At 39.7% G+C, this 12,592-nt stretch overlaps 1 protein-coding gene across 17 annotated transcripts in view; it reads left to right on the top strand.

The window, feature by feature from the left end:
• Positions 1 to 12,592, top strand: part of ctrip (E3 ubiquitin-protein ligase ctrip) — a 322,022-nt gene that overhangs the window by 251,973 nt on the left and 57,457 nt on the right. For all 17 annotated transcript variants that reach the window (XM_067157963.2, XM_067157962.2, XM_067157961.2 and 14 more), the window contains 3 exons: positions 7,330 to 7,439; positions 7,528 to 7,780; positions 8,278 to 8,541. In XM_067157963.2, the coding sequence (XP_067014064.2) occupies positions 7,330 to 7,439; positions 7,528 to 7,780; positions 8,278 to 8,541 (627 nt within the window). The remainder of the gene's footprint in view (positions 1 to 7,329; positions 7,440 to 7,527; positions 7,781 to 8,277; positions 8,542 to 12,592) is intronic.

Raw genomic sequence — 12,592 nt, 5'->3', positions numbered from 1 at the left:
TACACATGCCGCCAAACAGCCGACCGAAAGATCCCGATCGTGTACGAAGTTGAACGAATATTGACAGACAACTGGGTGTTGAGGGAGGCACACATAGGCATTGCAATACCACGTGTTGGCATAAAATTGAAAGTTATTTTTAATTTTACCTTTATACGAGCTAAACATTGTATTATCGTGTTACTCGTAATTATTACATCACATTATTAGAACGTAGCACAAGGATGAGGAGACATGAAATAAAATTCTCGCGGGGAAAGAAACTTTTTACGTTTAGATGTGCTAGCGTTGCTACTGCACCTTTATCTCTCCCACGTAATACCCCGGATACATTTCCATGCACTAATTTCTACCAACTTCGAACCTGTGTTTCTTTTCTTCATTACCTATAGCATGAAGAGGATTGAAGCGGGAAAATAAACTCAATACTGGCTTGGCCATGCGGTACTTGTGAAACAGCCAGAAACTACGCCCGTTGCCGTGACAACCAGTAGGAATGCAGGGGCGATTTAGGCCTAGGTTCTAAGAATCTCTTAAGAGTAAGTTGCTAGATTTCCCATTTGCTGCCGTTATCCTTGAAGCAGGTGTCAGGGGTGTGAGGAAGATAGAAAGCACATGCTAACAAACTAGTACACGTCTTGTCTTTGCTTCTTGTAAGCCTAAGCTACGGATTGCCAAGCATAGTGTAGCGTCGTAATTAGTATGAATAGGAGTAGGTGAAGTTAGTTGTACTTGTAATGTCAACGTACAAGCTTTTTTTTTAAAGTGAAAATGAGCGCAACTCAGAGGAAAGAGATCAAGCGAAAGGCACTAACAATAAAAGACCAAGTGGAGATTATAAGGAAAGTGGCGTCATCTACACTTTCTCGTGTTGCTTTGGCAAAGGAGCTGGGGATGCCGCCGTCTACTTTGAACGATATTATAGCGAAGAAAGAAGAGATATCTGCTTCTGCAGGGAATACTTCAGCAAATTGTAAGGAAGTTAAATCTGAAAAGTACGATGAAATAGAACAAGTTCTGCTAATATGGTTTAAACAACAGCGAAGTTTAAACATACCTGTCAGTGGGACTATTGTGCAGGAGAAAGCCTCATGCAAATTAAGGGTACCTTTTACCGCGTCGAGCGGGTGGCTGGAACGCTTTAAAAATCGAGCCGGCATCGTTTACAATGCCGGCCCCGTGGTGTAGGGGTAGCGTGCCTGCCTCTTACACGGAGGCCCCGGGTTCGATTCCCGGCCAGGTCTGGGATTTTTACCTGGACCTGGTTCGAGGTCCACTCAGCCTACGTGATTAGAATTGAGAAACTATCTGACGGTGAGATAGCGGCCCCGGTCTAGAAAGCCAAGAATAACGGCCGAGGGGGATTCGTCGTGCTGACCACATGACATCTCGTAATCTGCAGGCCTTCGGGCTGAGCAGCGGTCGCTTGGTAGGCCAAGGCCCTTCAAGGGCTGTAGTGCCATGGGGTTTTTGGTTTTCGCTTACAAAACAATTTGTTGCGAAGCAGAGAGTGTAAGTTCGGAGGGAAGGGAAGTGTGGAAGGACATGGTTCTGCCTGCTAAAATAATCAAACCTTGCAACGTTTTTATATAACTTAATATGTTCCCTTCTCTTATCAAATATATTTATAATATGGTATGTTCAATTATTTTACTTTATCTCTAAAAATATTGTCACGATAATCAAATTTTTATATTGTGGCTTTCTGTAAGCAGCTCTTATATATCGGCCTATTTCGGTATTGTTCACAAACAAGGAAATCTGTTGGCTGTGTGTTTCACAGTACAGAATAAGTTTTTGGGCATTACCCCTTTTAAGAAGTTTCCTGCTTAAGAAGTTTTTTTTTTTTTGCAGTCCCTTGAAAATCTTCTTAACAGAGTTTCACTGTAATTGCTAGTTCGACCTTATGGCTGTCCGCTGCAAGGCGGCAAATTAAAAATGCAGACCAGACTCGTCACAATTCTAAATGCTGTCCTTAGATAGACCCTCCTTTTCAATTAATGTGTGGAAATTTTCCAAGTCAGCAGATAGTTTTTCACCACAAATGTTCAGCTGTCTAATGCCATAGTGCTGCTTCTCCTGTCAAACCAGCCAACACAAGCAGTAAGTCCAGGCTTTTCATCTTGAAATTCCTCATACAATTTGAGGGCTCTGTGTATGATCTGAAATGGGTATTCCCTTTTCTCTGCGCTGCCTCATCCACAAATAAAATGCCTCACTCGCATTCTCTGCCACCTTTCATTTAAACTATCAGTGCGACGCTATAACCTGTCATTACATGTTATAATTTCGCGAAATGGTTGGCAATAGTTTCGCTCACCATTTGAAACACATTTCCAACATCATCTTCATATTCATATGTATTTTAATTACAATCAGGTACTTGATTAATTAACTTTCAGATTGAGATTAGGCTGAAGATGCCCTTAATTAAAGGGCGAAACATGTCCCTATAGTTTTATTTACAGATTTAATTCTTTATTAACATCTCTTTATGTATTGAATAGGTGGAATAATTAAACTTAATTATTTATTTACTTCATAACCTGTCATTGCGGCAGAAAATGTCTTTGTGCTAAAACACATCAGGACTGGATTTTGGACCTCTTCCTTTTCCACCTTATTACCGTATTTACTTGCAGATCACTCGCATCCGTAATTTTTGACTGAATATTTGTTACACCAATTAAGAGCTGCACATCCAAATTGTGGGCGTGTCTGCAGTAACAAACGGACTGATCTGGACTACACCTTTGTGGAGTTTGGTAGTAAATATTTGTCATGGGGAAAGTTACACAGCTTCATTCACGCTAAAAGTGGTGACATTCACAGAAAAAAAATTATAACAGCAGCGGGCTGTGAGTTTTCTGTTCGCGAAAAACAAGTGAGAAGTTATATAAAGCAGCAAAACAGGGCAAGTTCCCAGGTGTGGGGGAAGTGTTACTGGAATGGGCGAGCTAGATACACAACTGCAGTTGCAGTGTTTCTCACGAAATGTTAAAACTAAAAAGCACGAGAAATTGCTCAGTCCTACGATATTGCAGGAAACTTATTCAAAGCAAGTTGCGGGTGGTTTTCTCTGTTTATGCGGTGCAATAACCTGTCATTGCGGCAGAAAATGTCTTTGTGCTAAAAAATACCAGGCTAAAGTTAGTTTCACAGCCATGTGAGCAGATTAGGGCAGCAGAATTTGTGCATCTCCTCTCTTAGATCGGCATTGCTGACCAGTCCGCTGTGAATTTTGACATGCTAAGGAGAAGGGAGCAGCAAGTGTTCTAATTAAAACTACCAGCAACGAAAAGCTATGTTGTACAGTGATGTTGGTAATTTTCACACCAGACAAATGCTGGGGCTGTATCTTAATTAAGGCCACGGCCGCTTCCTTCCCACTCCTAGCCCTTTCCTGTCCATCGTCGCCGTAAGACCTATCTGTGTCGGTGCAACGTAAAACAACTAGCAAAAGAAAAAAGTTTTTTGTACGTATGTAAATAAGTTAAAATATTTAGAGTGTTTCTGGTAAAATATTTCATGAGTTAAGTTCAACAACATAGGCACCATTAGGTACTCATTTCATAAAGTATGCGTTACTGTGTTACTGATTACTTTTGTGTGTTATGGACAACACCATGTCAGCCTATCTGTTAGTAGTAATATGTGACAATCGTAAATCCATAACACAATGCCAGTTCATCACGGGGATGCGGTCAAGCTCACAGTGGCCTTCATGACAATGCGCGAGCAAGTGAAGGATGAATCGCAGACCAGGCACACAAACAAGCTGTTGCAGGAGTCCAGCACGCGCATCCCCTGCACATTAATTAGGCTGACCACAAATTTGACATCAGATTTGCGGTTTAGAAAAATAAATCTGATTGAAGCTATTCTTCTTTTGTCGTGATGTGCAATAAGCTGGTTGAAACACGTTCCCTGAATAATGTTTTATGTTTCGACTATTATCTCGGCCTGTAGTACTGTAGTTGTTTTAAAGCCACATAGTCTGAACACAACTGGCAGAATGTTATAAAACTGCAGTTTTAATATTTGCACAACACATGATGTAATCAACTAAAGCATCACAGTATGTTGTCATACGTAACAATAGACCAGTAAATTCCGTTATGGCTTTCAGTGAAGAAAAAAAAAAAATGAAATGGCATATGGCATTCTTTTTAGTGCCAGGAGTGTCAGAGGACATGTTTGGCTCGCCAGTTGCAGGTCTTTTGATTTGACTCCCATAGGTGACCTGCGCTTCATGATGAGGATGAAATGATGACGACACATGCACCCAGCCCCCGTGCCAGTAAAATTAACCAACGATGGTTAAAATTCCCAACCCTGTGGGGAATCGAACCTGGGACCCCTGTGACCAAAGGCCAGCACGCTAACCATTTAGCCATGGAGCCGGACATGGCTTTCAGTGAAGCTGTATTAAAATCATTGCTCCTTTTAACTATGTTTTGTATAATATTTACCATGCTTAATTTGACAATGGATGTATTGGTCTCGATACCTCTTAAATATTATCCTAGTCAAAAGCTGTAGTGGCAATAGTGTGGAATCTTTAATTATACTTTCAATAGTTACGATATGTCCCCAGGTCTTCTAAAAATTTTGTCTGAAATTTTGCTGCATTGAAGCAGCACACCCTGTTTTGGAACCTTTAAATTGGCATAAAAAAGGGTAGCTGATTTGAGTCAATGGGGTATATTAGTGTGTCGAACACCTGAATACATGTCAGGTTCATTAACACTTTTCCCCTTTGTCCAGTCTCTGAAAGGCATCCAGTTTAATTTCCATTGTCACGTTAATTCTAGTTCAACGTTTTTGATTGCACAGGCAACACTTGTAAGCCTGGATTTAAACTCAGAACTGTTCAGCTTACAGATGGCCCGATAATAGCCAACAAGAATAGAAAGTGTAATGATTGACAGGGCCTACCTAGCAACTCTGACAAGGGGAATAGGACATACTGCAATTTCCATGAGAAGAACAGAACTTGTAAGCAATTTTGTTAGGCAGGTCCAAGAATTAGTCACAAGTTTGTAATTTTTTTGGAGTCAAGCATAATATTTAATTTGTAATTATTGGCCACAGTTTTTACGGGTTTGGTTATGTCTACTTGTTCATGGTAGTATGCAGCAACCAATTCTGTTAGATTGCATTTGGTACCAGTTTTTGTTATATTTTTCACGAATCAAGAATGCACTGTGGAGAAGCGGAACAACGAAATGTATCATCCGTGATTGTAGTAGTAGTAAAGATGGTGTGGAAAAGGCTAAGAGAAGAGGAAATAGTTAATGCAGTAGACTACTCTGATAGTGAAACAGCTGTGAGCTTGCATTCGGGAGATAGTGTCACTGTCAACACCAGACATATAGGGCTGTGCTGTAATTGAGGCCCCAGCCTATCCCATCGTTGCCCTAAGACTTGTGTCGGTGAAACATAAAGCAGATTGTATTCATCTGAACAGCAGCTGATCTCTATGCATTCTTTTAGTTTAACAGTTTATATATTTCTGAAGAATTCTGAAGTTTCCTTATACTTTTAGTAATACATAGGCCTTCAATGGATACAACTCCTAGGCCTTGAATTGCTGAAATGTATCTTTGGGGAGCAAGCCATAGTCTCATTAAAGTTCAGATTTGCTTCCCGGTGAGCAGTGTGATTGCTGAATGAGCCAGTTAGCCTGTTTGTGCTTGTATTTCACATTTCAATCAAAGTTAGAAATTTTATTATTTTGGTGGTACAGTGAGGGGTAAGGAATACTTCTTGCGTGATACCCTGACTACGGACTAGGACCATAATAAAATTTTACCAGTGTTGTGTTTATCTGTATTGTCATAGCCTAGTTATGAACATGGACAAGTCGTGAAGTTGCTTACTAATGATGACAAAATTAAAATCCTTCAAGAAGTGGACAGGCATCTGCATTTTAAGAGTTGGCATGAATGTTACAAAACCCTCGCCTTCGATTCAGTTTGGTCGAAGCCAATGACTGATATTCCAGAAGTGTTGTCACGTTCAAGTTCATGGCCAAAGTCGTCATCTCACGCATTGTAACCTCCAAATTATTTATGTCCAAAGAGTGACCAGAAAACTTTCATAATTCTTCGGTCCAAAACTATAAGCCTTCAACTAACTGCAACTATATTTGTTTTAAAAAAAAATACACCACTACTTTTATGGGCCCCAAATGTAAATGTCGTATTTGTTGTTTTGTTTTTCCATACACCTTTTAATGCAATGACCGGGCGAGTTGGCCGCGGGATTAGGGTCGTGCAGCTATGAAATACTGGGTTCTAACCCCACTATCGGCAGCCCTGAAGATCATTTCCGTGGTTTCCCATTTTCACACCAGGCAAATGCTGGGACTGTATCTTAATTAAGTCCACGGCCGCTTCCTTCCCACTCCTAGACCTTTCCTATCCCTTCGTCGCCATAAGACCTATCTGTGTCTGTGTGACGTAAAGCAAATAGCAAGAAAATGTAATACAATGTTATTTGCTCTCTTGTGTTTTTCACACCTTTCAGTACTCGTGAAGAACTGTAGATACTGCTTTCACTGTACCTGTACATAAACTACGTAAAATGCACACATGTATGTCGCGCAACTTTCCCCGACCTGCCTCCTGCGGTGAAGGCTCGTATCTGGGTTGTAAATCACATTCCATTTACAAGTGGTGATATATATTTTCAGGGCTGGATAAAATGTGATCGTACTAAGTGGTAATAGCAAACATTCGTGTCCCGGTAAGCGAGGTATTTTTATATACATTTAATACGATGGGAATTGGGACTTGTGTTAAGGAGAGTGTTTGGCGAGTTGCAGAAGTTTTCCAGATGGTGACATTGGATTGTTAAGCAAAATTTGGCTCCTTGCCATACTTCAAAGAAAGTGAAGAAATTCTTGTGAGAACAATATTAGTGGTCAGGGAACTCCTCCGACATTAATCCCCAACAGAAAACATGTTGGCTGTTTGCAACAGGAGACTCACAAACTTGACTGTTCCACAAAATGTGCATGATAGTTTCTAGTTACAGTGTGGTTTCAAGATAAACTCAAAAATGTCCTCAAGACTTGTGTAAAGCAACGTATAAAACGGAAAGGAGAGCATGTTAGCTTTTGTCAAAGATTAAAAGTGTGTATTAGGTGAATAAGTTACTGTATTCAGATTAATTCCTACTAGACTGTAAACAGTTTCGGATATAAGGCCACGGCTGCTTCCTATCCCATCGTCACAATAAGACCTATCTATGTTAATGTGATGTAAGGCAAATTTACTTTTTAGGAAGTACCATGGTAATAAATCGGGGAGATGTGTGTTTCAGGAGTTTGTGAATAGCAAGGTGGCTGCCAAAGCGAGTCGGCAGCTGCAGGATCCTCTGGTGATTATGACTGGCAACTTACCGTCCTGGTTGCAGCAGATTGCAGCTGTTTGGTGAGACTCCCATATTTCTCTGTACTTGCTGAACATGTGTTGTCTGTGTATCATCGTTTGTGTTCTCACGTCACTCTTCTCTCAACAGCCCGTTCTTGTTTCCCTTTGAGACCCGACAGTTGCTGTTCTACGCCACGTCCTTCGATCGCGACAGAGCCTTACAGCGGCTGTTGGACTCTACTCCAGAGCTGAGCAGTTCAGATTCGCAGGAACGGGTGACACCGCGTTTGGATCGTCGGAAGCGGGTCATCTCGCGAGACGACATCCTGAAGCAGGCTGAGCACCTGATGCAGGAGCTAGCAACATCTCGTGCTCTTCTTGAAGTGCAATACCACGATGAGGTGAGTTCAGAGCTGCATTCATGTAAGATAACTGCTATGTTTACGATAACTGTAGCAGCTGATCATAGATTCAGAGATTGGACGGCACTGTGGTGCATTTATGAGAAGTGTAGCTAAAAGCCTCGGATATTTCAAAATGTGATCCACATCGGCATTTGACACAATTCAGTGCTAGCCAACTGCACCCATTGAGTCCTGTTAATACCTGAAGCTGTGTTGACCTCTGGAAATTTTTATATATATATTTTTTTTCATCCAAGAATTATTTGACAGATGTACATGCACACGCGCACTCTGTCTTTCATATATGTAAATAGCAGGTAAAAATGTAATTGTGAGTATAGGAAAATTAAAGGGTGTGAATAAAAAATGGTGGGAATGACGGGAGAGCTTGAATTTTGCTAATTAAAAGAGGGGTTCTGCTGTATCTATAACAAAGTAGTGTAATTTTTGGTGAAGACAGAGGAAGATATGAAGCCCTTTAAACATGTTTTTAGGTGGGAACAGGGCTAGGCCCTACGTTAGAGTTCTACGCTTTGGTGTCCCGGGAGATGCAGAGAGCAGACTTGGAGTTGTGGCATGGGGAACGTCAGGAGCCACCCTCCAGTGGCCCCAACAGCACGAGCTATGTCCACTCCCCTGTGGGACTCTTCCCTCTGCCGCTGGGTCGCACCACCAAGTCCAACCAAGTGGCGAAGGTCAAGAGCAAGTTCCGCTTCCTGGGCAAGTTCATGGCGAAGGCTGTCATGGACTCGAGAATGGTGAGCATTTTCTATCAATTATCTTTTATTCAGAAATGTTTAATGCTCTAATGTAAAAAATAAAAATAAAAAAAAAAACCCTTGTGTGTAAAATTAGAAACTGTGAATGAATTCACATTTAAATACAGTAGAAGTCCGTTACAGCAGGAATTCATAACAGCGAAAGTTTACTCGCTATAATGGATTGTCGCTGTATCAGATTTTTCGTAAAAGTTGGGAACTAGCCCATACACATTACAATCGGTATGAAACAATAAGTTTGTTCAAAACTTGTGTTTTCGCGTATGATTTCCACACTATGGCTTGTTCGTATATTATTTTCCAAACTCCGATAATACCTGAAAGTGTACTTTTAATTTCATTCTGAAAAAAAAAATTATGGTATCACTCCAGAAGCTTCTGTGGCGACCATTCCAGTTTTCTTCCTCTAACAGTGTCACCTAACCTAACCATATATGTCTCACGAAAACATATTTCAAGTGCACGTAGAGAAATGATAACCTTCTCACTACAAATTTACGTGGGAACAGCCTTTCCGGAATTTAATTACCCACGAGAAAATATAAACTATCCTCCGAAATCAGTGTACTCCGCCAAATGTTCAGGTGTATCACATTCTTACTTAATTCAAATACCGTAGATAACATATATACAAAGTTTATTCCACCTACTCAATACTGTACAGTAATTGCAATGTTTATAAATACATTACAATATATTTTCAAGGGACTAGTCTCGACCCTATATGGGTCATCATCAGCCTAACTAAGATACACTTGTGGATTTGCCGAAGTCCTAAGACAGAATTACATTGTGGAAATAAGATTTAAAAGAATGAACTGTGTATGTAATGCAATAATGTACATATAAAATGGTGGATTGATGAACTGTTACAGATAAAATGTTTTACTTTTCAGTGACAAATAATTTTTTTAGGATTTACGTCAATTACAATTAGACTGTAAGAATAATTATCATACAGTTATTACAATAATGATTAAAATATGCCCTTGTTAGTGAATACTCTAAAATTGCACTTTAAACACGTAAAATGCTGATTGAATGCAAAGTCCAGATGCTTCTATTGAGTTCTAGAATTCAGAGTATATCTTCAGGTGGAGAATTGAAAGCTGAACATTGGCGCAGAAGGTATCTGTCTTGCTTGAGGTCCAGTATTTCTGCTACAGAAATTAAATCTAGATAAAACCATGCGATATTCTTAAAATATAATGAATTATTGCTGTAGTGTGAGGAATATTCCCAATCCAAGTTGGAACCAATAGAACCTGATGATGAAAAAGTTAGAATTAACGCAAGATATTTTAAGGACGGGAATGGCGAAGAACGAAAAGAGAAAACGACGAGTACTCGCCTTGCACGGACCGGTGGAGTGCAACGAAGGGAATGAGAATGGCGTGGAATAGGAAGGGAAGACGTTAGTGAAGGGAGGAGCAAGGAAATGGGAAGTGATGGCGATTGTGTTGGCGGAGGACCTTTAATTGACTTAAAGAAAGATTTTTGATCTGCTAACTTGTTTTTTCTGAAATAGGTAATGAATAAATCAAATATTAAACTTCTCAGTTATTTCGTAAAGGTTATAGTTAGCGTTAAAGTACTGGTCCAGATGTACGTAAAAATTCTCGATTATATTAAGCAGAGGGCCCTTGTTAGCTATTTCAAGAGTGTCCAAGTCTAGTTCAATGTTCGTGAATTTATGATTGTAATCGACCATATGTTGGCCGATACATGAAAATTTATTATATTTGATTGCATTGATGTGTTCCAAATATCTTATTATTATTATTATTATTATTATTATTATTATTATTATTATTATTATCACAAACTTCCCCCATGCGGAGGCTGCCACAAGGACAAAGTATGTCGACTACACGGTATTTTGTTTTCTAAGTTACTGTTGACTTTGCTAGTGTGCCAGGTAGAAAAATCACAAGGCTCAGGAATAAATTTGCAATATTGTTGTTGAAATGTTATATAGATGATTACCGAGTATGGTCACTGAACCTCGTATTGTGGCGATAGCGATGTCGTGAAATCGTGTCCGCCTGAGGCCGAGAGAATCCCATTGCTGTACAAGAAATTTAGGGATTGTGCCTCAAGCTCCGATGAGTCCATGTGTTGTAACCAAGGTTGAAATTTACATAACACAACTTTTATTGCTTCACTTTATGATATTTACATAAATAACTGAAATTTATTTTGAAGCAAAAAGGAATATTGAATCTTGAGAAAAGTCTGTCTTTATACAATATGTACAGGTTTACAGTCTTTATATACACTTCTATCTTGAAAAGATAGTCTCTGTGAATTGACACGTTGATAGTCGAAAACTATCTGGCACACTAACATGAATGTCTTTGAGAGTCCTTGTTTGTTGAAGTGCCTGAATTCCTAAAAAGCAAGTTCAATTGATTGAAGAAATTCCACCTAGCGAAACTAAGGGAGCTTGCGTAAATTAGGGAATGACAATGGCTTGTAAAAGAATTACGGAACATAGGCAGCGGAAACAGGAAAAGGAACGGTGACCAGAGGTGAAACCTCGTGCTGCCAGAAATTCAGTCCACCTGGTCGAAGCACATTTTCAAGAGGAGTAGCCTCCGTGCTCGACGTAGGGTGTATTCTGGAGCTGGACACCGGGGCAAGTGGGCTATTGAGCAGGCAGGGAGCTCCTATTTATATTACACTCGATGGTCGGGCACGCGCACTGAGGGCTGCGCGTCGAAGCTAGCAGAATGATACACAGGCGCGCGTGCAGCTGGCTGGTGGAGCGAGAAGTGAGCGCCGGACATACAACACCATGGACGGAAATATTGTCTAGGCGATATTTATCTTCAAAACTTCTACCAGTTTGCCCTACATAAGAAATATTAGTTCAGGAGTTGCATTTAAGCCTGTAAACACCTGATTTTGCCTACCTGTTGACCTTGTTGATGTGTGAACTGTTGTTATTGGTTTTAAATGCTATTTTTATGCCTTTTTTCTTCAAAATTTTAGTAAATTTATGAATTTCGTTATTAAAAGTGAAAGTAGAAAAGGATTCGTATTTAGGATGTGTTGTTTTGGGACGAAATTTATGTTTATTGATAATACTTTCTATGAAGTGGCCACTGAATTTTGCTACACCACGAATAGTATTCAATTCAATGGAAAGATCTTTCGTGGTCCTGGGTATGTTGAATGCTCGGTGAACTAGGCTATTATATGTTGGTCTTTTGTGAGGTTGGGGGTGAGTTGAATCTTGATGAATAGTAACTGTGGATTGGGTGGGTTTTCTATCAAATTTATAGGTTAAAGAATCTGGATGTCTTACAATGGTAAGATCTAGAAAGTTGATCTTTTGATCTGTTTCTGATTCCAGGGTAAATTTGATATGAGAGTCGATGCTATTTAGTCCATGGAAGGGTGGTAGGGGCACCTGTTAATTTTTCATTTATAACATCATCAACATACCTGGCCCAGTAGAGGATATCAAATTTGTTGTTGATTTTAGTGTTCTCAAGGAAGTCGAACTAAATTTCCGCAAGAATACCTGAGGCCGGTGAACTCATTGCCAGACCGTTCTGTTGGTAGATGATGCCATTGAACATGAAAAAGTTGTTGGTTACGACCAATTTAGTAACGTAATAAAGTCTTGAATCTCTAATTTAATCAAATGACTATTTTTTTTAATCATTGAAAATAATCTGAATAAAAATATTTTCAAGAAAAAAGGCGTAAAAATAGCATTCAAAACCAATAATAACAGTACACACATTGTACATAACACATCACACATCAGCAAGGTCAACAGGTAGGCGAAATCAGGTGTTTACAGGCTTGAATGCATCTCCTGAACTAATATTTCTTCTTATGTAGGGCAAACTGGTAGAAGCTTTAATATAAGATATTTGGAACACATCAGCGCAGTCAAATATAATAAATTTTCATGTATCGGCCTGGCCTGAATTATTCTCTCATTTCTTGCTGTCAAAGTCCGCGTCTCTGATGCATACGTTAATATAGTGGTATACCGTATTTACTCGCGTGTTAG

The sequence above is a fragment of the Anabrus simplex genome, chromosome 14, assembly GCF_040414725.1.
Source record: "Anabrus simplex isolate iqAnaSimp1 chromosome 14, ASM4041472v1, whole genome shotgun sequence".
Taxonomy (NCBI): Eukaryota; Metazoa; Arthropoda; class Insecta; order Orthoptera; family Tettigoniidae; genus Anabrus; species Anabrus simplex.
Note: the sequence above shows the minus strand (reverse complement) of the source record. Positions and strands in the feature narration are given on the sequence as shown.